Below are 25,981 nucleotides of genomic sequence, written 5' to 3' on the forward strand. Positions count from 1 at the left end.
TCCTGCAGATCAATGCATTTAAGGTTTCGACTGTCAGGAGAGACAGGACGGCACTGCCTGGACCTGTGAACGCATCGGGCAGGTGAAGACGGCTCTGCGGTCCATGTCATTTCACCAGCAGTACTTCAGTACCAAGGGTGTTTTAGTTACATGTAAAAATAAATATAATTTTGAAGCATTTCCTATAACATGGTTAAATTTCAAGAACTGGATTCAATTCTTGACAGCAGTACATCACTTGGAAGGAAATCCTTATAATATTTCAGCTTCCTTTACATATTCAGTTATATTTTCAAATGCAGGCATTAATTAAAAATAAGAAGGTTTGTGTGTCAAACACACTTTCTTAAAGGCAAGTGAGAGAGACCATGGTGGCCCTCTACCAACAGCCTTACCTGTCTAGAAGAATTCAAGTTTTGCATGCCCAGCCCTGAGGCAATCCCGCCCAGGGCCTGATTAGGGAGTGCACTGTTGGAAAGGGGGAGCTTCAGGCTTGGTGAAGGCAAAAATGGTGAAGTCGTGGGCTCTTCCACGAGGCCGCCATCCTGATTGGGGAAAGAAAGCGTGAGCTGTGTGCAGTGCCCGTCCGCACACAAAGCACAAGTTTCCCGGGACACAGAAAGGGATGCGGATGAACAAAGAATTAAAAGATCAAAAATGTGTGGACAGGAAAATGGAGAAATGGTCAAAAGGAAGAGAGGAAAAAGAAAAAAGAGAAACAGGATTAAGATGCTGTTTTCATTTTAACAATTATTTTACAAACACATATCAGCTTATAATATTCTCATCACTACTGACCCTGCCTACGGGTAGGAATCAGAAGAGAGACAAACACTGTAAAAAGTCTTACTTGGAAAACACTTTACAACCATTTTCAAATAAACAGGCTCCTTTTGAGAAGTTATTAGCAAGGCTCTAGGTATACATTAGGTTGAAATCTGCTGACATTCAAATGTTTTTGACCTACAAACAGCGATTTCACATGGTTTAACCTAATAATAAGGTAAATTATAAAACAGACAAAAATCTTGTTATTATTATTTTTTTACATTTATTGGGTGCCAGGTCCTTTGTAAATTTATCTCATCTAACTTCACAACAAACCTGCAGTATTTATTGATAGACTGATTGATTGCCATGCCATGTGGCATACAGGATCTTAGTTCCCTGACCAGGGAGCAAACTTGTGCCCCCTGCAGTGGAAGTGCAGAGTTTTAACCACCGGACCACTAGGGAAGTCCCCAAACCTGCAGTATTATTTCACATTTTAAAGATACGGAAATAAGTCGGGGTCCCACAGTTAGCAAATAAAAATACAGGGTGTGGAGTTCAACTGGAATTTCAGATAAACTACTAATAATATCTGAGAATAAACATGGTCCAGAAATGATTCATTGTTGTCTGAAATTCCGATTCCTCTGGGCACAGGGGCGCCGGGCAAGGCGAGGACTCCACCGTGTGGAGTGCTGGCAGAGGACACAGCTGATCTGAGAACAGACGAACTCTCAGCTCTTCTCCTATGAGCTTGCTTTTAGTCTGTCTGTTTGCTTTAAACTTGTCCTTTCTTGCTTCCATTTTTTTTTCAAGGATGAACATTTTGATTGAGTTTAACGGGATGCTGTTTCCCCCCTCTGAGGTCACACCAATCTGGAGAGGGAGCATGACGATACTAAGGGGAATGAACTGGCGACTACACTTGTTGAAACATCTAAGGGGATTTTCCCACAGACCCCTGCATGTTCTCTGAAGTAGACCAGCCAAGCAAGGGCCATGAGACATGGGTGCCCATGCCTAACCACTTCTAGGCCCTTTTTCCTGAGATTAGACATGTAATACATAATTTCCAGTGGGAAGAACTGTGCATATAAAGTAAGACCGTAAAACAGAAATTTGATGGACCCTCGTCTATTGGACAAATTGAAGCAGCCAAGCTCACCCGCTAACATGAAAATCAGTTTTCAATTTCAGTATTTTTATTCCTAGTCCCATCATATGAAATATAACACAACCTCTTTTGAGTTAAACATTCATATATATTAGAAAAATGGGTAAAAGTCACTTAAATATTACAGCCCAATAACTTTTTAATCCAACACAGTGAAAACGAAAGACACCTCTTGTTAAAAACAAACAAAAAGCCACCTAAACTCATACCTTGTCCAGGAAGGTGGGGCGGTCCGCGGAAGACTCTTTGGAGATCGGTGGGCGGCAGCCAAGGGGCTTGGTGACCATCCCATTGTAGTCGGTCACTCCCAGTCCACGCTTGTCCACGTCCACCTTCTTTTCCAGCAGAGCGCCTGGGGCAAAGCAGACAGAAACAGCGCTTGAAACGAGATGCCTCGGGGGTCGGCTGTGAGTTCTGAGCACGGACGGGCACCAGCCTACCCCTCAGGGAAGGAGCTAAGACGCTCACCCCCAGAAAACAGGGGCCTCGGGTTAGCTCTGGCCCCTGCTCCTCGTCCCTCGCAGCCATGCCGGCCACCTCTGCCACTGTGGGGCTAGGCCCTTCCTCTCCCCTGGGACTTGTCGCCTCTTTTTCCAAAGAGGGCCCTTCCCTGGCTGCCCCGCCTCATGGCCATCGATTTCCACCTGCTGAGTCCCCACTGGCTGTAAGGACCTGTCCGAATGTCGGGGATACAGTACAATGCAAACCAGACAGTCTGTCCTTGTGCTCTTCCGATTCAGAGACTGGTGTTTGTTCCACTCCCTCTGACTCTGCGCCGCCTCGCGGCTCTAAGGAGACGGGACTAACTCCCTCCAGCTCACACCGATTCCCTCTGTCCTGGCAGCTTATACCACCCATTTGGCATTTGCATGTGATTATAAAGTTGATCCTCATTATTTGTGAATTCCGAGCTTGTGAATTCACCTACTTGCCAAAATATACTTGTAGCCCCCAAATCAATATTATGGCGCTTTTTGGTCATTTGTGGACACGTGGGGCGGTGAAGAATTTGAGCCCCCGACACACATTCCCAGATCAGGCTCTCACAAAGCGACAGGTGTCCTTTTGTGGTGTACTTAGGGCTATCTCTGTGCTTTTTGTTGGTCATCACAGTGGTCCCCACGGTCCCCAAGCCAATGTGCTGTCTAGTGTCCTAAGCGCAAGAAGGCTGCACGGCGCCTGCTTCGTTTAGCGGCTCCTGCAGCAGCACTGCCCAGGCGGCTGAGCTCAGCTGATGAACAGGGCCGTGCAGCCGGAGCAGGGACAGAACGTCACCATCGTGTATAAGGCTGTGTGGGGGGAGCTAAAGTAATGTCTACAGTGTGAGATGAAGCTTCAGAAAAGATGGAAAGTGGCTAAATTTGTGGATTCACAAGATGATAACTTATTTAAAAAAAGCAAAGCTCACGGCATTGGTGTGAGTCAAAAAGAGAACAAAATCTATGGTCACATTATCCAGGGTCAGGAGGATGTTCAACCCTTCATAGCTAATACTTTATTATAAAGAAATATGGCACATAATTATTTGTGAGAAATACATATTAAATACGGTGTCTTTAAACAGAAACACACACAAAACAAGGTTACGTGTTGACTGGTTGACAAAAATGCTGTGGCCAGAGGCTCAGACGATCTCAACCCTGTATGTTCCCGAGGAGCAAGGGTTTAGTACTTCCTGATTCAGTGTCTGCAGGGACTTTATAGGACGTAAGTACCACGAATGATGAGAATGAGCTGTATTTTACATGTAAACATTTAACATAATTGATATTATTTTTAAAGCAATTCCACAACTAGGGTTGCTTGTTCCTTGACAGTAACTCTCGTCTCTCAGCCAGCAGGCGATGCTCCCGTGGGGCCCTGAGCAAGCCCTGCCGGGCGCGGCACGAGAACAGCTCATTCAGCACCCAATGAGGTGGGCACGTGGTCCCAGTGCCTTTCTCCAAGAGGGTCACTATCTCCCCACTCAAAATAGATGGAGATAGAAAAAATTCATCTATTTGTTGCAAAAAAAAAAACAAACAAACCCAAAAACAGAAAAAGCAAACGTCATTCAATGTGGTGTTTGGCCATTTGCTCCCAGTGCCCACCAGCCCTGAGGGACCGGCCCCGTGGCAGGTGCACATCCTGCGGGTGGTCTTATCTCCCCAGTGCGTATTCAACCATTAACCCACGACTCTGAACATCAAAACTCACAAATTGGTACCTTTAAAAAAAAATGTACTTTAGGTATGTCATCTTACTTACTCATGGCCTGGTCAAGATTCATATTATTACTCTTCAAGGCCTCTTCAGCTGGCTCTCTCTGTGGAGGGAAACAGAGTTTTCACTAGGACTGCGTGTTAACAAAAGGAAAAGCTTGTAAAGAGCTCTATCACTATTAACTCAGGGAAGTGATTGATATTAACCTAATATTGTTAGATTTTGGAACTAGAAATACTTTTCTTCCGTGTGGTTAGAGAGAAATGTCTTCTAAATAAAAAATACTTGTAATAAGAAAATGTACTGAATTGATTTTTAGAGGGAAGAACTTGTATTTAACACTTTAAACCCCAAATGTCCAGTGCCAGGAGAGTCTTATTTCTGACTCTGTGGTTTAGCAGGGTGAAACCTCTCCCAGGGCAGCTGCAGGAAGTCACGGTAAGAGTCAGATTCTAGGCTCTGCTGTAAACTACTTTTCACCAAAAAATGTAAAGACAACATAACACAAAACAGGTAGGTTCATTTTGACAATTATCTCTCTGATTGAAACAGACTAGTCTCGGTGGAGGCCAAAACCAGGCTGGGCATGGTGTTGAAGCACTGCAGGGCCAGTGTGGGCCTATCACCTCACCCGTGGGGAGGCTGGGCCCCCGGCCGCGCCCGCACAGGGTCAGGGGCCTGCACCCCACGTGAAGTATGTGGTCCCCTGCTCCAGTCTGGGGCCACTCTAGACCCATCCTTTAGGGACATCTGCAGCAATCAAAAGGTAAACACTCATTTGAATAAAAGATTTGGAAAGAAGACATTTGAAGGGGCTACGTGGCAGATACTGAAGGGGCTACGTGGCAGATACAGGAGGCACTGCTCATGGTCTGAACTCCTGCCACTGGCTCTTAGGGACTGAAGAGACCGGGAGGCATTTTCAGAAGAAGACCCTAAGATTTCCAACTCTCCCTGCACACGATATGAAACTCAGGAAGCAAATAGGTCTGGTTAGGATTCTTTATCTGGACACGAGGGTTTAGTACTTTATACCAAGTTTTCTCTTGAGATCTTGGTCAACGTACTGCATAAACGAATGAAAACTCACTTTTAATTATAAATGAAAAGAAAATATAAAACTGTATAAACCAATGAAAATTAAAAATCACACATCATTTTTTATTCTAAGAAAAGGTTCTCACACCTTTCTTGATAGAAATGATGTGGATCTTTGCTGTAGTTCAAAGCAATGATCCCTAAGTAGAAGCGCCCAGGTGAAAGGGGAATTTACGAGCTAGGTTTTGCCAACAATCTCATCCCCCAAATCTTCCTTCCGTGTTACACATGACAAAGGTGGGCAGGACACAACAGGGCCATGCAGGGCAGGACACATGGCGGGAGGAGTAAAGTAAGACGCCAGTCACCGGGAAGCCCATGTCTGTGAGTTGTTTGATCAGCCGGGTCATGATCCAGGCTTCGTCCTGCTTGCCAGATGTTTTCATGCCCTAGAACCAAGTGTAGGAAGGAGAAAGTCCATGAGCCACGCTTTAATGCATTTCTTCCAGAAATGGGAGATGCGTAAAATTCATGTTGATTTACATGTCACAGTGTCTCTCTGTTACCGCTGAGCAATGCTGTGCTCCACATCGCCCTGACAGTATTCGGCGGCTCGTGCTATGAAATGCTTCAGGGTGCTTCTGAGGTTGGCATATGTGTGCAATTTATGGACTTAAAAAAGCAAGATAATTATTTCTTTTCTCCAGAGAATGAATTTAGTTCATCACAAATATGTACCGATTCCATTATCAAATAATCATAATAAGTGCTCCCCTGAACATGACCCTATAATAACCATATAAAGTTCACTAAAAATTACATGGCTTTTGCCCTTTTATAAGCTTTATTCTAAAAGATGACAAAATACAGGGTGTTCATTCCAACAGAAAAGACAAGATGAAAGGGATCAAAAAAACCTATTAATTTTGTTAATTATTCATCGTTTATGGCCTGTAGGGTGGAGAAAAAAAATAAGTGGGGAAATGGCGGTGAGGGAGAGGATGAAGACAAAAGGAGGGAGTCCAGTGGAAAGGAAAGGGCAACGAGACGGAGAGGGGGCAGCAGGGCACCGTGGAAGGGCTGAGCGTCAAGATGTGACCCCTCAAGAATCTCCTGCTCTTCTGCAACGAGGGGGATCTAACAATGCGTTACTACCATACACAAAGTATTCTTCACAGTGCTTTCAAAACTGAGCCTGCCACAATCACAGGACGGAGCATGTGGGGTGACTGTAAACTAACAGGCTCACTTTCCTCAAGGAAGTGGCTTCTCTAGAGGTGATTTTAATCATTACTCTGTGGCCAGAGCCAGGTTTGCCAAGAATATACAACATTTTAACTTATCAATTTGGTGTTTCTGGTCCCATCATTAACAGGATTATTTGCCACCCTGATTGTGAAAAGATTTAATTTGAAGTCTGCAATCATTTCTACTCTTTATGAGCAAAAAGCCGTGGTTTTAGTTTCTGGGTTCTGCGTACTGCTAATTGAATGGTTTTCAAATTGAAAAATTTTTGAACAGATAATACATTCACATGATTCAAAAGCAGAAAAAAGGGGCAAATGGAAGCATCTTCTTCCCGCCCCATGACCCGTCCGCTGAGTTCTTCTCTCCTTACTCATCCTTCCAGAGAATTTTAAATTCAACAGAGGCCATTACAAGTACGTGTGTGCCTCACACTCACACACCCATTTTCTCTTCTCTTCCCCTTGCCCCCCAAAAGCGGGGTTGTGCTATACAGATTCTCTGTATCTTGCCTTTCACTTAGCAATATATTTCATTGATCTTTTCATATCAATGTTTAGTTTCTTTAAAAAAAAAACTTTAGTTTTTCATAATACGGATGTAGCATAATTTAACCAGTTACCCCATCAATGTGCACTTAAGTTACTATTTTTTTGCTGTCCCTCGACAAGTAGAAGGTCTGTGTCAAAGTGCTGACGCATCGGTAATTTTGACAGATGACGCCACACTGCCCTCCATTTGGGTTACACTAGTTTACGCTTCCACCAGCAATGTACGAGAGTGCTGGTTTTCCTACAGCTTTGCGAAGACAGCGTGTTTTGGATTTCTGCTGGGCTGAGAGATGAAAAATGGCATTTCTTCATGTTGTTTTAAAAGGATGAATATCCTTTCACACGTTTAACAGTGACTTGTGTTCCTTTTCCATGGATCACCTGCTTACATTCTTCGCTATTTGTCTACTGGATTACCGGTGGGTTTAAAAAAAAAAAACAAAAAAAAAAACAGTTTCTAGGATCTTTCTCTATTTATCAGGAAGGTCAGTCTTCTCTATGACTTACAAATATTTTTTTCCAGTTTGTTATTTGTCTTTTGACTTGGATGATGAAATTTTCTATCAGGTATAGTTTTTATGTTTACTGAAGCTATAAGCCTTTCATTCCATGGCTTTTAGATTTTGGTCATAGTTAGAAAGGCCTCTTCCTCGCCAAGGTAGTTTTTAAAATTCTCTTACATTTTTCTCTTTCATATTTGAATTTGTGATCTACTTGGAAGCTGTCTTGGTGTGCATCTGTGCTGTGGACCTCACTTGATTTCTTCTGGAGGCTGTGCATCTGGGTGCAGAGAACTGAGTCCCTGGGGAGTGCTCACACTTCCTGCTCCCAGGACCCCATTACCTCTCTTAAAAACCGAGGATCCTGGGCTTCCCTGGTGGCGCAGTGGTTGAGAGTCTGCCTGCCGAGGCAGGGGACACGGGTTCGTGCCCCGGTCCGGGAAGATCCCACATGCCGCGAAGCGGCTGGGCCTGTGAGCCATGGCTGCTGAGCCTGCGCATCCGGAGCCTGTGCGCCGCAACAGGAGAGGCCACAACAGTGAGAGGCCCGCGTACCACAAAAACAAAAACAAAAATAACCCGAGGATCCTAAAGAAGTTTTGTTTATATGGGTTGTATTTATTGATATTTACTGTATTAGAAATTAAAACAACTGTATTAATTTGTTTAAAGATAACCATAACAAAGCCATTATATGTTAATATAACAATGTTTTTTAATGGAAAATAATTATATTTTCTAAAACAAAAATTTTTAGTGAGAAGAGTGGCATTGTCATACCTGACTGAACATCTCTCTACTGTCCAGCTTCACAGAAGCAGCTGGATTCACCCATCTGTCCTTGCCTTCGCTCTGCTGTGACAGCAATGGCATGTAGTCTCTGGAAAACCCCATTCTACGCTCGGCAGAGACCTGCCGAGAGGGCCTCAGGACCACCAGGGTCCTGAGAGCACTCTGAGAACCTCAGATCTCTCTGTCACTGTTACCTGGCGATACCACCTTGAAACTGAATGTTTTTAAGTACCACCACTGATTTTTAGAGTTTATTTCCTTTAGTGTCACACACACCTTTTGGAGTCCTTTTTTGGGGGCGTTCCCCCAGGAACTGCAGGAGGAGGTGCTTTCTTGGGAAGCGGCGTTGTTCCACATGCCCCCGTCCTCGTCTTCCCACTGACCGGCACCGAGGTTCGCATCGTCCCCGCCGCTGCCCCAGCCTTCTTGCATAGATTTTGAAGCTAGAAAGAGAGGGAACACGAACGTATCAGATTCACCATTCCCAAAGCAGACAATGGTGCCCTATAACATCATTTAGGGGGAGGCAGGACAAAAGGGGTGTACATAACCTACCTTTTACTACTTTGCTTCCCTTAGACCTAAGAATTTAATTTTCCCTACTAGAAATGTAATATACATGTATATATGTACCTATTTTTTTCTTCAAACTTCAGCTATTTGTAGCCTGTGCTGTTCCAAACTCCTTTAACCAACTAGAAGTCATTTCGAAGCATGGACATTCTAACAGTAAATCCTGGAGGCTACTGAAGGTGGCAATCTCTGCATGATATGGAATGGCTGGTAAAATGCAGAGTCCTGAAAAACGTCACTATCCTCCCTGTCACGTGGTATGTCACGTGGACCAGTGCTCCCCCAACGCGACCATACCCGAGTTGCCAGGGGATCAGGAGAAATGCGGCAGGTCTGTGGTTGGGCCCAACAGTCTGCGCTTTTGACAAGCTCCCAGGAGATGCTCCCAGAATGACAGGATGGAGACAGCTGAGGCTATAGGCAGAAGGAGCTACAAGTTGAATACTGAGTTTCGATTTCAGGATATTATCTTTCTCCTTTCTTAAAATACAAAGCAATTCTTGGTATAAAAGTTACCCCAGGGCTTCCCTGGTGGCGCAATGGTTGAGAGTCCGCCTGCCGATGCAGGGGACACGGGTTTGTGCCCCGGTCCGGGAAAATCCCACATGCCGCGGAGCGGCCGTACCGCAAAAAAAAGTTACCCCAAATTTTCACTTCCTGGGGAATCTGAAGAAGGACAAAGGTCAGGTGACAGTACTGTTACTAGAGTCTGTAAGACAATGAAGACATGAGGCTTACAAGGTGGACAGGCATATAATTAGGCCTCCAAGGACAAATTATTAAAAACAAATATACTACCTCAGTGCCTGAATCTAAATACCCAGGAGCTCCCCATCCTTTAGATGTATAACAAGAAGTAATATAAATGAAATAAATAATCCAGCAGAATGGTTGGTATACAGAGCATGCTATCCAGTGTTAACAAAGTAACAAAATACTAAAACAATAAAGTTTCATTTTAAGATCTGAGACATTTAATGATGTCCAAAAAAAAAAAAAAAAAAAAACCCCCCGAGCTTCTGCAGCCACGTGAACAATTAATTTTAATATCAGACTTAAATCAGCAAACATATTCATGCTCTTGTCGTAAGTATCACATTGCAAAACAGCCACACGTTACAGGATTCCACTTGGTAAACATGATCTGGTCATTTGTAAGGATGTACATTTTATATGTATACTTATCATACTTTCAGACAATGGGAGGAAAACACAGCATGGTTTTTCTCTTTAAGAAAAGAAAAAAAGAGAGAAGAAGCATAAACCTGGAGAATCTAAAGCAGAATTTTGTTTACTTGAAAGCAAAGCAAGTGTCAGACTGCTGTTAAGTAATGTATGTTTCAAAACCTAATCTCAAAAAGAAAAAATGGCCTGCCTTATCCACCTTGCTCAGTGAAATAGCAAGTTTAAAGAGTTTGAATGGCAGGTAGGAGAACACTGCTGAAGAAGCGTGGAGGCTACTAACCATCAAGCAGCTATGCTTTATTGCTCTGATCCTTGTATTTATTTTTTTGTAAAAAGGAGAACATGGACTTCTGTTAAAAGCTCCCTTGTGTCCTTGTATCAGACAGGGCAAATATTTCTTTACAGTTTTAGTTTAACGTTAGACTTAAAAATGAGGAAAGCGTCCTAAAACACTAATTCTTAAAATTCAATGAGAAGCATCCCTCTAAACAGACTACCCGGGTCCATCTCGAACCGGCCAACCCAGGGCAGGAAGCACGGCTCACCTGGTTTGCACAGGGCTGGGGCGGCAGCGGGGGCGCCGGCTCTTCCAAACGTCACCGCCGGCTCGGTGGGCTGGTCCCCCCATCCGCTGCCGCTGCTGGGCGGCTTGCCCCATGCTGCTGTGCCGTTATCAACCAGGGTAGAAGGGGAGGATGGCTCTCCCCAAGAGTTTTCGGCCTTTGAATGAACATTAGGCATTTCTCCCCAGCCTGACGAAACTGAAAAGGGCACCAGGGGAGAGAGAAAACAATAAAAATGGAACACAGAGAGAAAGTAAAAATGGTAATTTCAAGTTCAAAATAATTTTGAGATAATCTATCTTTAGGATGGCTTTTAGTAGAAAGCGAAAAGGAGACAATATTGAATCTAATCAGATTTGTTCAGTTTTTTTTAAAGTTGCATTTTTCTCACTCCTGACCCCTACCCAGTTAAAAGTCCATTATATTAAAAACTATTCAATTCACAGTATTTGCAACATGATAGAGTTTAAAAGAATAGTTTAAAAACTACGGTTTAAGAAGTAGCTCTTTTACTTCTGGTATTATACACAACAACCTAAAAGAAATTTCATGTTACATTAATCTCTTATAAAAAAATTTACAAGTGGCAAACATACACTGAAAATTATTTTTGCTTATCTTTTGACCAACCATCAAAGACATATATCTGGGCAAAGAAGTGAGAAGATGGCAGATTAGACATGTACAAATAAAGTAATAATAGAGAACCCAGACAATTCTCAGGTACCAGCAGTGGGCTGAGAAAGAGCTGAGGCATTCATCTTTAAAGATGGGAACAGAGTGGACGAATTATGGATAAGCGTGGTTCCAAACAAACACACTGATTTCAAGTATTTTTTGCAAGAATTTTTCAGAATTCTTCTTTCATTCCTCCACCCAGTCCTGTTGCCATAGCATCCTGATCTGGGACTGGGATGCAATGAAACTAGATAAGGGTCCCTAATGAATCCAGAAGGTTATGGCATCACTATCTACAGGCACAGAAGAGGTCACGAGACCAGGCAACAGTAAGGATCTCCCCACCTTCTTTATACTTTAGTAAGAAAAACATTTTATGTTATATATGCAAACTTCACTTTTTCCGAATCAACCCAAATTCTGATCTTTTTGCTTTTGCCCATAAGCTCACTTGACACTACTGACAGTCACAATGACAGGTCATATCACTTGTAGTCTTCATACAGATACGGTTTCTCGGAGACAGAGCTGTGAATGTTTTAAATACTAACTGAAGAATAGAAAGCATAAAATACAAGTAGCCAACCACAAATTTTAAGTTATTTGGTTAAAATATGGATAGTACCATCTCCATTATGAAATTTATTAATTTTCTGGCTAGAAACAGCATGCGATCAGCTCCCATGATGCTTTACCCTAATAAAATGCAATAATATTGATTCACAATAAAAGTACATGCAACCTATGAATCATTTAAAACTACAAGCTCTATGCTGAGCAATATATTATGTAAACTATTACCAATATCAGGGAAGTTAGCCCTAACTGCTGTTGTCGGCAATTGCTAACTGTAATATTACCTATAATTACACATAAAACAATAATGCATTTTGGGAGAAGGAGTTTTACAAATCGAAGGGGCAAAATTAAATTAGGAAAATTAACACAGATGACAAAAATTATGGAAGTTTGGGGAAGATAAAATAATACAGGTGTTGCTAAAGGCCAATCAGCTATAAAAATACTGATTTACTGTTAGTAATTAAATAACAAATTCACCTAAAATCTGTCTGTCACCCTTATACTGCCATCTCTTTGAAATACAGTACTACAAATTATTTAAGTAAGTCAAAACTAAGAATAAGTGTTAAAACCCTGGTAATTATAGTTAAAGAGGTTTTAATTCCTGAGAAAGCAGCAGGAATGTCTACAGAGTATTTTTATATGGAAGGCAAACGGTCTGCAAGCGGCAGGTTCTAAAACCTTAGAAATAAATGGAAGAATTGCTCACTCAGAAAAGCAAGAAAACAACATTTCCAGTTTAAGTTGATCTCTGGCAAGAAAATAATTTACGTACAAGGCCAAACTAACATACACATCAGAATGAGTGCACCACCTGACAACCGAGAGCCTCTGGAAGAGATGCTAAAAACCCAGGCACACCAGAACGTTTTGATGCAAAGCAAATATTTTCGGTAGCTAGGAGATAATTTTAAATACATACTACTAAAATAAATACGATCTCCACTTTTAATGTTTATTGCTCAAGTGAATTTGGTATCCCTGTTGTTAATAATTTTATAGAAGTTCTTTTAAAGTTGGGCTTAATGAGGCTGAGCAAATTTCTATCTTGCATTAAAACATTGATATTAAAGTTTTAAAAGATGGTCCATGGGATACAGGAGTCATTACCCCCGCAACCTCCCCTTTTTTTTTTTTTGGCCACACCGCATGCGGGATCTTAGTTCCCTGACCAGGGATCGAACCCATGCCCCCTGCAGTGGAAGCACAGTCTTTAACCAGAGAAGTCCCAATTATCTCCCTTCTTCAACTGAACAAACACAGTGCTGGGAATAAAATAACAACAGCAATGAGATGCTACCAGTCCGTTTTAAATATACAGCAAGTCCTCTACATACGAACGAGTTACGTCCCGAGAGTGCATTCGTAAGTTCAACAAAGTTAGCCTCGGTACCCAATTAACACAATCAGCTATATAGTACTCTACTGTAATAGGTTTATGATACTTTTCACACAAATAATACATAAAAAACACAGAAAAAGAGAACATTTTTAATCTCACAGCACAGTACCTTGAAAAGTACAGTGGTACCAGTACAACAGCTGGCATACAGTACAAGGGGCTGGCATCGAGGGAACAGGCAAGAAGCCTTACTGACTGGAGGAGGGAGGAGGTGGGAGGTGGTAGAGCTGAAGGGTCGTCAGCAACAGGAGGCGGAGGGCCAGCTGCACCTTCACTCACTCATCCTGGGCTCGAAGTAACGACGCTGCACGGCTGCGCTCTCTACAGCAGTGCACAGTACACAAAGCACAGCCGCTCGCAGAGGACGCACGCACGTGACAACGTACGCCACACACGTCGTTACCGAACCCAGGTCCGGCTGCTCGCCACTCAAAAGCCAATAAAGAGGCCAGGTTGGTGCAAATGAAAGTTTGCTTTATTTTGGATGCTGGCAACAAGCGGGGAGGGGGGGGAGGGCGGACGCCTGTCCAAAGGCCGACTCCCCCCTCCCCCGACAATCAGGGGGCAACAGCTTTTAGAGACAGAGGGAGGGGGCTACATGTAGAAACAATACAGTCAGCTCTGACAGGCATCTTGAAATTGGTCACCAGTGGTCTGACCAGAGTCATCTGGATTGCTTTAGGTGCCGTTAATCTTCAGTTCCAGGGTCTGTTTGTTCCCATTTCCTTGAGGCCAATTCTTGGAATTGTGGCAGCTTATGTCACGGCTACAGCCTGCTCATCATGTAGATAACTTCTGCCACCTGGTGTGGGTTTCAGTATCTATAGGACAGCTCACAGGATACGGCTCAGAATACTATCTACAGCCACTGAGGAGGAAATAAAGGTCCTTGACTATGTTTACTGACTAAACTATTATTATTTGGTCTCCTCTGTTTTCCTTTGTTTCTGCATTTTCTCACTTCCCTGATTAAACTAATTCTTTGGCCGAAGTTTTTGCACAGACAAAAGGCAGGCTGAGGACATGGTGGGAGGGGGCGAGGACCCTAGGGTCCTGTTCCGTTTCAATGTGAACTAATGTAACTGGACACGTGAACGCACATTCACATCTTTGAAAGTTCGCAACTTGAAGGTTGGTATGTAGGGGACTTACTGTACATTCTTTATCTTTCTATCAGAACGGAGAAAACCAGGGTGCCCAAGTGCTGCAGGCCCAGAAGACTGGCGTGAAAATGAGCACAGAGCAGATAAGAGGCCGGGAAACAGAACCTAGAGAAAGAGAATCTTCGCCCGACTCAAGGGTTCTCATCCTAAGCACTACAGACAGTTAAGCTGGGAGGCGGCATTCACTCATTCTGCGAGATAAGAAATCAACGCTAGCTTGTTCCATGGGTGCTACTTAGAGAGTTCTACAAGTGTGACAGGCACTCCTTTTGGGGAAGAAAGGTTCAGTTAAAAAGTGACCAATTACAATTAAGTGAAGGAAAAATAAAGGACTGAAAATTTAATTGATTAGGCATTTGAGCGCTTGCTATGTGCTTGGTATTTTTAGGTACTAACTTAAGTATTAACGAGATGGGAGTTTGTTCATAATGATGGCACGTAAGCCTAATGTAAATTTATTACAATGCTTGGACGGCTACTGGCTTATGGAGGGGCAGAGCAGCAACAATTTTTCATATTTACTGCAGCAACGATTAATTTTTCACATTTGAAATCAAGATAGGTACTTAGAGTGAAGCTTTATGTGGAAGAGTTTGCTCAGTCAGATGCAAAGCATCCCATAATTTTTAGAACGCCCTGTTTCTCGGGCATTTATTTGACACTTCTGTTCCAAAAACAGGGGAGTCTATCTGAGGGTTACAGATAAGGGTCCTTTTTAAAGCTGACCACGTGGTCTCAAGTTGCACAACAGCCTCTTAGGAAGAGCTGCCTTTGCCCGTCTTACTGGGTCATCACAGAGGGTAGGTATCAGAAACAGAAAAATAGGTTTTTATTTTAGTGCATGAATACCGATTTTAAATGGGCTAACTCTTTCTTATTGATATGCTGTATAGAGGGGCAAATGGCATCTTTGTCTCATTTTTCTATTCATTTTGAACTGAAGGTACCTAAAGTGAAAACCTTCATGTGTATCCGCAGGACCTGCACTGACAGGCATCTCCTCCTACTTCTTGAGCAGGACTTCTGATTCCCTGGTCCTCCTTCACGTCCAGCCCGACTTACCAAGTCCCTCAACACACAGGAAAGTATAAACAGCCTAACCAAACTGAAACCCAAGAAAAATCTCATACCCACACAAAGCATTGATTGCTCACAGCCCATTCCTCTTTCAGTAACTACTGCGTGGTGCTTAAAATAGAATTCCTCTGGCTGGAGGGGTCGGTGAGATCGATTTCTGAAGTTATGGTGTGAAAATAGTCATGCTCTAACAGCATCTTGCTGATTCACTCCATCTGCAGGTGACTCTACTTTTGAGTATCATTTTTATACCAAAGGATGATAAAAGAGCAATTGAGCTTCTAGGACAGGGCGGCTTGCAGGCAGGACAATGTCCTCCAGCTTCTGCTCTAAGGAGACTTAGAGAAACAGCACATGTGTTTTATCTACCTAGGGAGAGGATTCCCAAATCCAATTTCTTCCAAGTTTTAGTTCATCGAATGAGTGATATGCTTCTCCCATGATTAACTCACACAATCTCTGCCTTTGGTTATGTTTGTGCCAGAAAACTAAACGATAAAGCAAATATAATATCATTAGAATAAGAATACAATGCAAAGTCAAGTCCGCTTCTGGCTGGGGCCTCCTCCAACCTCATGAGACAGCTACAGGGATTACCACCGGCACAGCTGAATGCCTGGCCAAGGGTAATGAGACCCATTTCCGAGGAGCTGAGGAGAATAGGTAGATAGGTATGTAGAATACGGATTACAAAATGTTCTGGAATAGGAGCGACACTAGCAGTACTCTTCTGGTTTTCTGATTGACATGTGGCACTATGTTTCACTTCCATCCACCGTGGGAGGACACAGCCCTAGGCAAGATATCATGACCCCACCATGTCACTGGTTTCACTCAGATCAAGCCTATAATGGCCTTCATATTTGACTCTAAATTAACTGGGTAGTTATCTCTCTAACCCCTCACCCCACCACCTCCCAATCCCTCTCAAATTATCTGTACGTCTTAATGAAACCTGACAAAGTTCAGGGGTGAAAGAAGCCGTCTCTGGAGATTCTCCCTTAATCTCATTGCTAGATTCAGAGTTTACTGTGCAGATAAGTTATTCATCAAATGTTGTATTAATATTCAATGTTCTCCTGTGTCTGCAAATAGATTTTTAAGTGTCCCAGAATATTTATTTCTAAGTGCACGAGATAATCGGGCTGTACTTCAGGATCTGCTTTCACTTCCTTAGAAACGTAAGTAAGGGCTACGCTTGCAGGTCTGGCTCAGACTTACCCCAGGCCTCTGGGCAGAGCTGAGGCGGCGGCTCTGCTCCAAGCCAGCTGACACCACTTCACACCCTCCACCGCCAGTGAGACCCCGAGTCTGAGAAGGACTGGGAAGGGCAGCTTACCATCTCTGATCAAAAGGCAGGCATGGGGTATTTCTCTAGATTATTACTGTACTGTGTCCCAGCTCCAGAATGGGTTTGAACCTCCAGACCAATGACACTAGCAATCTCTCAGATTGGTATCCCCCAGTCCCCAAGCTCCTGGGTAATTCTAACAAAAGCCCTCTGGTGTTGAGAACCAGTGGTTTATCTCATAAGGAAGTGAAGACTTGGGACTTCCCTGGCAGTCCAATGGTTAACACTCTGAGCTTCCACTGCAGGGGGCACGGGTTCGATCCCTGGTCGGGGAACTAAGATCCCACATGCCGTGCCGTGCAGTGAGGCCCAAAAAAAAAAAACCAAAAAACAAAAAAGACTTTGTAATAAGTAAACACAAACTAACATAATGGTCCTCAATCTTTCCTAAGAGGACGTATTTCTTCTTGCCTCTCCTTTCTTTTGAAGGTGCTTAATGTTTTTTTTTCTTGAATCAAAAGCTATCAGAGAATCCTACTTAACTTTCTTCTCTTTGGGTGACATTCAATACGATATTGTAAGGTGAAGGGCACTAAAATCAGTTTAACGTTACTTGCTACAAAAACACTAGTCGAGTATGTGTGCAAATGTAACGAGAATAAACATTTTTTCTTTGCCTCTAAAGGAACACACAGCCCCCCACGTACCTGGACCGAGCAGTGGCGATCGGTTCAGCTGGGCGCTGGCCTGGTGTGTCGGGGGCGCCTCGGCCACGTTTGCGTTGGTGCTCGCGGTGGTGGTGCTGGTGCTGGTGGTGGTGCTGACCGAGGCACTGCTCTGGATGCCCGGGTTGTTTCTGTCCCACATGTTTACAGTTTTATTGTTGTAGTTGCTCGGGTCGCCCCAAGCTGAGGTACCATCATCAATTTCCATTTTGCGTCGAATAGATGGCGGGGAAGGTTCCTCCCAGCCCGTGGCCTCACTGCTGTCCTTCTGTTTGACAGGGACCGGCCCCCCAATCCACCCTGTTCCTGTCTGTTTAACGGAAGTGGCTCCTCCCCAGTTACTTGCGCTGCTGTCTTGGGGTTTGCTCGCCCAGTTCTGTTGCGGGCCAGGCTTTAAAGACTCTCCCCAGCTTGTCCCTGGATTCACCTTTGCATTTGTGCCATTGCCCCAGCCACTGGTCCCAGACCTTGGAGCCTCATTCCAACCAGACCCTGATCGATTACTGTCAGCATCCCATCCAGAGCCATTTTTTTTCCCATCCCCCAAGTGTCCAAGGACAGAAGACGAGTCTGCCCAATCTCCCCCTCCTGCACTCCAGGCTGGATTCGATTTGTGTCCATCTCCCCAGTTCTGAGCTCTGGGTTTTTGAGGCTCACCCCAGGTGGGTGACTTGTCCTCCTGATTTACGGTCCCACTCCAAGCGTGGCCACTCTTGGCCGCAGCAGCATTATTAACAGCAGTAGAGCTTATCGTGTCCCCCCAAACCCCGGGGCCATTTGGCGCTTTGCTGCTGCTATCTCCCCAACCTGTGTTTGCTGGCGCAGCAGCAGGTGGTGAGCTGACCCACCCCGATACTGAAGAGGTATTTGTACTGTTCATGATGGACCCATCGTTCTTCCCCCCTGAGTTTGAAGGCTGAGTAGCTGCACAACCCCAGGCCTCTGTCCCATTGTCATTCTTTCTCTCAGACCTTGGGGATTCTTCAAATTCCCAGGCAGTGTTTTGCTTTACTGGAGTCTGTCCCCAACCAGTATTAGACAGAACTCTTGGGTCAAGATCGTTCCTTGGCAATTGGATGTGCCCTTGGTCTAGAATACCTTTGTCTCGCCTTCGGCCTTCTGTTCCTTCCCTCCCAGCGCTTCCTTCGTTGTGGCTGCCAGAACCGTCGCTGCTTCCTTCACTTGCTGTCGTTCCAGAAGATGCAGCTTTGGCCCAAGAGTTCGTGTGTTCGCTGCCAGGCTGCGTGGCAGGATTCTGGCTGCCGACACTAGGACTCTCCCACCCTGTTGATCCTTTCCCATTGATGTCGCTACTGGAATGCTGGTTTGGGGGCTTTCCCCAGTCCCCGTTCACCCCGTTAGAGGGGCTTCGGCTGGGGTGGCCCCAAGCTCCCGAATGGAGGTTACCGACGCCATGGTTGCCACTGCCCCGCCCCCAGGCGAGGATGCCAGGACCAGCAGGAGGTCCCGAATCCCACGCGTTCCCTCCGTTTCCCTCCTTGTGCACAGCACTGCTGGAGCCATTCTGCTTAGCACTTGACGCCGAGTTCACAGTGTCGCCATTCCCCTGATTGAACCCAGAATTGCTATTTCCTGTGGCAGGGTTACCTGGGGACAGTCCCCACACAGAACTGCTGATTCCTTCACTGCCACCCCCACTGACTTGAGAAACTGATGATCCGTTAGCACCAGGAAGGCCTTGCAGGTGGGGCGGGATGATGGCCCCCATACCAACAGCCATGCCCCAGTTTGGCAGTCCGTTTGTCTGCACTGCATTGATAGGGTTTGGTGAAGAGTTCAGGGGGTTAGTGTTATTTGGTCCATCAGTGTTAAGGTTCTGAGGTTGTACGCTGAAAGACACATTCTGAGAAGTGGACGTTTGTGGTTCTGTGCTCTCTTGCGGCAGCAAGTTTCCCCAAGCACCTAAAGTGCCCGCTGGGTTCCCATTCTGGTTGCCCATGTTTTGACCTATGGCACTGACTGGACTGCAAATACTGGAAGGGTTGCCTGTCGCCACAGTTCCTTCATGTCCAAGTACAGGCCAGGCAGCTGGGTTGGCATTGGGATTAAGGTTAAGATTAATGCCAGCATTGGAGTTGGAAGCACCCCAGCAATTCTGACTTCTCCCATCTCCGATCATGTTGTCCATCTTTCCATCCCCACCACTGAGGGAGCAGTGAGCCAGGCCGGAGCTGGAGCCCGTGGCTACGCCCCACACTCTGGCTGCATTTCCATTACCGTTTGCTCCCCCTGCCCCAAGGGCACTCTGATTACAAGGGCTTTGGACGAGTGCGCCGTTGGTGCCATTATTGCCGTTCGTCTTCTTGGTATGTCCAGTGAAGCTGCCCTGGGCACTCCCTGTAGCCATGCTACTGTTCTCTGAGCCACAGCTGGAGGTACAGTCAGTGTCTGTCGTACATTCTGAGGCAGATTCAGCCTCTGTTCCCGTGATGGAAGGCCACGCCTCCTTATCAGTCCTGTCTATTATCACTTTATCCCAGCTGCCGTTGGCTTCGCTCCTGTAAGTGGGCTGCTGTCCCCAGTGGGAACTTTCATAGTGCTCTGCCAGCCCACTGTGGCCAATTTCTGAAAAAGATGAAACAAGTTCAAAGTCAGATTCTCCTCCCACTTATCGGTGAATCAACTGTTAAAACTGTCTTTGGGGGAAGCTCTTTATTTCGAGTTTTCAATTCTGAATGACAAATACTAAAAAATGACTTCAAGAAAAAAGTTATTTGTCTTCTAAGTAGCTCCCATTCAAAAAAGAGTTAACGCTTCTAAAATTACTTTAATTCTTACCACTACACCATGCTACTGAGAAGATTCACAATGCACATTAGCACAGGAGCAGCTTTGAAAGCATTTGTAGTAAAGAAAGTGGCTTAACTGGAAGCAGTTTGGCATCTATGCGACTACGCCACACCTGTGAATGCTCAGCTTCTGGGAAACGCTGGCGACACTGAAACTCCCATGGATGCTGAGTGCAGTTTGCAGTTCTTTTCAAGACTTCTAATGAGTCATAGTATTAGAAGTTACACAGCTCCTTTGGTAGAAAAGAACTGTAAATGTCCCGCAGAATCATATAACAGAACCAATATTTTGGGGGTGGGGGATGAAGGGAGAGAGAGAGAAGTGGTTTTAGAAAATGATCTCTCATGTTATCAAGGGTACAAGAGTTAGAACGACTTGATTACATTTATACTACTTTATCTGTTATTACCAGCGATTATGGTTTATCCTGGTTTCCTGTGCATTAATAAAAAATATTCTCAGCCCTATATCTGGTATCTTCTCGGATCTCTATGGATTCCTTCCACACTTGCTTTCTACTTCCTTAATTTAGTCTTTTCTTTGGAGATCCCCAGAATAACTTTATACGATATCTTCTATAGTATTTATATCTTTTCACTCTTATGATCCTTTTAAAGAAGCTAGTATTTGGTATCTGTTATTTACCTCCTTTAATTTCCTAATTTTTTGAGAATTTCTAACATTGCAATCAAACTTATATTCCAACGAATTTTCCAATAGACTTCATTCGAAGTATGCATCACTCAAGACCTCACACAGTTTAGAAATCGTTGACAGAGTTTCTTTAAATAGTATGATATACAGATAATTGCAATTAAATATTTCTCTCTTTTAGAACATTTTCATTATTATGTTCTCTGCAAATTAACTTCAACAAGAAATATCTTACTCATGGACAGTAAAACTGGGTTCCCCCCGCAATCTCTTTTATAGTTTGATGGAGCTAAAAGAGGAAGTATTCAAAGAATTATCACCATCACTAGAAAGAACATACCAAAACTAACTTCAACCTTAAAAAAAAACCCCAAAACAAATGACTTTTGTTGCCTGATTTAAAACGAATGTAATGAATTTATCAGCTCCACGCTCTAACCAACTGAGCTAACTGGCCGCGACTAAAAGGAATGTAATGAATTTAGAATGATGGTCTAGGTGACTCTAAAGTAGGCAGGTAGGGACTTCCCTGGCAGTCCAGTGGTTAAGGTTCCGTGTTCCCAGTGCCGGGGGCACGCGTTCAATCCCTGGTAGGGGAACTAAGATCACATATGCTGCATAGCGTGGTCAAAAAAAAAAAAAAAAAAAAAATCAACTGTGTCGCTTGTAAGAGGTTTTTATTCTTCTTTTAAAAAAATGTTTGGCAGCATTGGGTCTTCGTTGCTGCGCACAGGCTTTCTCTAGTTGCGGCGAGTGTGGGCTTCTCACTGCAGTGGCTTCTCTTGCTGCAGAGCACGGGCTCTAGGCGCATGGGCTTCAGTAGTTGTGGCGCACGGGCTTAGTTACTCCGAGGCATGTGGGATCTTCCCAGACCAGGGCTCGAACCTGTGTCCCCTGCATTGGTAGGCAGATTCTTAACCACTGCACAACCTGGGAAATCCGAGGCTTTTAGTTCTTAAGAAAATAAAGAAGTAAATGTTTTTTAAAAAGTAGGCAGGTAATTCCAGGTGAAAACTACAAAGGGAAAATGAAGATAGGCAACAGAAAACTTTAAGTATCTAAATTACCATAAAACAACGAAGTTCTTTATTGCCAAATATTGATATCAGGGGTTGGCTCTGCTACCCTGGTTTATGACAATTTCCTCTGTTAGTTTTGCCTATACTATAAAAACTAGCTTATGTAATAACCAATTTAAAGAGAGCAACGAGGGCTTCCCTGGTGGCCTTCAAAATAAAGAGATCAATGAGCCACTCATCATTTAACACTGAAAATAAGACCAAGTTAAAAAACAGAGATTATCCCTAAATGCTCATCGACAGATGAATGGATAAAGGTGTGGTACATATGTACAATGGAATATTACTCAGCCATAAAAAGGAACGAAATTGGGTCACTTGTAGAGACATGGATGGACCTAGAGACTGTCATATAGAGTGAAATAAATCAGAAAGAGAAAAACAAATATCATGTATTAATGCATATATGTGGAATCTAGAAAAATGGTACAGATGAACCAGTTTCCAAGGCAGAAATACAGACACAGACGTAGAGAACAAACGTATGGACATCAAGTGGGGAAAGGTGGGATGGGGTGCATTGGGAGAGTGGGACTGACATATATACACTAATATGTATAAAACAGATAACTAATGAGAACCTGCTGTATAGCACAGGGAACTCCACTTCGCTGTACAGTAGAAACTAACACAACATTGTAAAACAACTATACCCCAATTAAAAACAAACAAACAAACAAAAACCAAAGATTATCACTTTTTGTCAGCAAACCTACCACAGTTCACTCTCCCTCGGTCTTGCCTCTGCAGGGACAAGGTTTACCCAAAGGCAGGCCACCTACCTCTTGACTAGGAGAGCACTCACTGCAACCTACACCCAGGAGTAGCAGGTTACCAGCCTGGCCTAGCAAGGTTTTATATCCATAATGCTTGCCACATATTAGGCAACCAATAAATGTTTGTTGGACAAACAAAAGAATCAATGTATAGAACCAAATATGAGTTTAGCTAAAGCCACCAATTAGCCGAACAATCTGAAGCCATTTCTCACTCTACAAAGATGGCGACGGACTAACCGCCTAAGCCCTAAGGTTCTCAGCTCTAAAATCTATAACCTAGAGTTTATATATACTACATAAGAATCACACACAAAAATACCCAGCAACATAGTTGACACTGTCAATCTCAACTACAATATTGGAGAGAAGATTTTTTTTCTGGTAAAATATACAAAATATAATTTTCCATTTTAACCATTTTTGAGTATATAATTCAGCAGTGTTAAGTACATTCATTTTGTGAAACCATCACCACTATCCCTCATCCCAAGATGAAACACTATACCAGCAATACACCAGGGTTCCAATTTCTCCACATCCTTGCCAACACTTGTTATATTCTGATTTTTGAATAACAGCCAGCCTAATGGGTGTGAAGTGGTATCTCATTGTGGTTTTGGTCTGCTTCTCCTTAATGATTAGTAATGTTGAATATCTTTTCACATGTAAAGCATTTTTATAATCAAACTGATTTATTTCATTTAAAATGAACAATCCAAGAACTACGTTGTTTGCATATAAAAAAACCATAAAACCCAATGAGTTTTCAATAAATAATGTAAAACAATTCCAAAATACGCCATCCTCCTACTCAGATGGTTTTGTTTTGGAATTTTCTACAAATATTTATAATCAAAACATAAAACTGTAAATAGTAAATATTATTTAATTTCTGACATTATGAGATGATAAAATGTAGGAGCAATGTTGTTGCTTGTGAGAAAAGTAAATGTAGATCATTACATTTTGAGCTATATAACATCCTACATAACATTTTACAAGATAAAATAATTTATAAACTTCTCGAGAGAGGGTAAGGCAAGTAATGAATTTAATACAGTAACTAGGGACTTCCCCGGCGGTCCAGCGGTCAGGACTCCACACTCTCAATGCCGAGGGCCCGGGTTCAATCCCTGTTTGGGAAGCTAAGATCCCACAAGCTGTGCAGTGCAGCCAAAAAAGAAAAAAAAAAAAAATACAGTAACTAAACCTGAAAAGGGGAGATGGAAAACAAGGAGGAGAAAAATTACATGAAAAACACTAAATCAACATGCTGATAAATACCTGAATTCTCTACTTTCACGGATAGTCCTCTGCCCTTAGAGCTTTACAAGAGCAACAAAGGGCCAAGGACCAAAGGCTAACGTTGCAATTAAGGAGATAATCCTGTGAGAAAAAGCATTTTTTTCATTCACATAAATTTTAAAAATATTAGTCATTAGGTTAAAAAAAACACACACATCCATAAAGGTGTATCAAGGGTATGTAGCGTCGCCATGCAGCCTGGGCTCTTTCTAACAAGTGTGTCTGTCTGCTGAAGGGACGGCCCCCACAGTGATCAAGTTCCACCACTCAGTCCTTCCCTGGGGTGAAGAGGAAGAGCTCAAGGGCAGCAGAGCCAGCTCAGCACCAACGAGGCAGTGCTGGCAGGAGCCCCAGCACCCGAGCCGACAGAGGGCAGGATGAAGTCTCGCCTGTGCGTTTACACACTGGAGTCTCTAGGACACTTTCACTTACTACGACTGGATTCTCCTATGAGAATCTAGGAGAATTTCTGTCTCCCCCAGACCCATTCCTGCTTCTCTCTAGTATCTTCTCAGTAATGCACCAAACAGTCTTTCCAAATGCACCTCCAGCAGATCATGAATGCCTACTCACACACTTCAAAAGGTTCTTAACATCAAACCTACAAGGTATCACCTCACACTGGTCAGAATGGCCATCACTGAAAAGTCTACAAATAATAAATGCTGGAGAGAAGAAAACCCTCACACACTGTTGGTGGGAATGTAAATTGGCACAGCCACTATGGAGAACAGTACGGATGTTCCCTAAAAAACTAAAAACAGAGTTACCATGTGATCCAGCAATACCACTCCTGGTATACCCAGACAAAACTATAACTGGAAAAGATACATGCACCCCTATGTTCATGGCAGCACTATTAGAATAGCCAAGACATGGAAGCAACCTAAATGTCCACTGACAGAGAAAGAAAATATCATATGATATCACTTGTATGTGGAATCTAAAAAAGTTATACAAATGAACTTATTTACAAAACAGAAACAGGCTCACAGACATAGAAAACAAACTTAAAGTGACCAAAGGGGACGGGGGGAGGGATAAATTAGGAGTTTGGGATTAACAGATACACACTACTATATATAAAATAGATAAACAACAGGGACCTACTGTAGAGCACAGGGAACTATATTAAACTATAATAGGGAACACTGGAGTAAGGGCAGTTCTGGGAAGGAGAGAAGAAAGGGAGATGACGGACTGAGATCCAGACATATTGAGTCTGGGGCGGTTGCAAGACCTCTGAGCGGATCCGCCCTCAGTCCTGGGAGAAGCAAGTCAGAAGCTCAGACGTTAATGTGCAGTTCATCAGCAGTCTCTCCGTGTGGACTCACGCATCCTTGCAGGTGCTTCATCCAGCTCCTCAAAAGGCCATTAGCACCACTCTTCTCCCCTCTTCACTCCCCTCCATCACCTGCTTCAGTAGCTGGATCAAGTGGGGGCTACATCCAACAAGCACTGGGGAATCTATGTGTTGTCATCCACTCAACAGGACACTTTTCTCAAAGGCGAGAATGTGTCTGCAAGTGGTGCATGCCAGGAGACCAGTGATCCTAACTCAAAGGTGAGCTAAGTGTTCTGGAACTCGGTACACATGGTGGGAAAGGAGACGAGAGAGAGAAGGCTAGAGGAGAGGAGATAAAAGAGGGAAGGAGGTGAAAGCATGAGATGAAATGTCCCCCTGGGAATTCCCTGGCAATCCAGTGGTTAGGACTCGGTGCTTTCACTGCTGTGGCCCTGTGTTTAATCCCTGGTCAGGGAGCTAAGATCACTCAAGCTGTGTGGTGTGGCAAAAAAAAAAAAGGAAGGAAGAAAAAAAGAAATGTCCCCCAAACACCAAG

At 43.7% G+C, this 25,981-nt stretch overlaps 1 protein-coding gene across 6 annotated transcripts in view; it reads right to left on the reverse strand.

The window, feature by feature from the left end:
• TNRC6C (trinucleotide repeat containing adaptor 6C) overlaps positions 1-25,981 on the reverse strand; it is an 83,180-nt gene that overhangs the window by 24,830 nt on the left and 32,369 nt on the right. For 5 of the 6 annotated variants that reach the window (XM_029210727.1, XM_029210728.1, XM_029210731.1 and 2 more), the window contains 7 exons: positions 17,495-20,098; positions 10,577-10,792; positions 8,550-8,716; positions 5,554-5,634; positions 4,193-4,250; positions 2,155-2,297; positions 396-545 (listed from right to left, as the gene is read on the reverse strand). In XM_029210727.1, coding sequence (XP_029066560.1) covers positions 396-545; positions 2,155-2,297; positions 4,193-4,250; positions 5,554-5,634; positions 8,550-8,716; positions 10,577-10,792; positions 17,495-20,098 — 3,419 coding nt within the window. The remainder of the gene's footprint in view (positions 1-395; positions 546-2,154; positions 2,298-4,192; positions 4,251-5,553; positions 5,635-8,549; positions 8,717-10,576; positions 10,793-17,494; positions 20,099-25,981) is intronic. The other variant, XM_029210729.1, reaches the window with a different exon arrangement.

The sequence above is a fragment of the Monodon monoceros genome, unplaced genomic scaffold (genome assembly GCF_005190385.1).
Source record: "Monodon monoceros isolate NGI ecotype Baffin Bay Population unplaced genomic scaffold, NGI_Narwhal_1 Super_Scaffold_9, whole genome shotgun sequence".
Taxonomy (NCBI): domain Eukaryota; kingdom Metazoa; phylum Chordata; class Mammalia; order Artiodactyla; family Monodontidae; genus Monodon; species Monodon monoceros.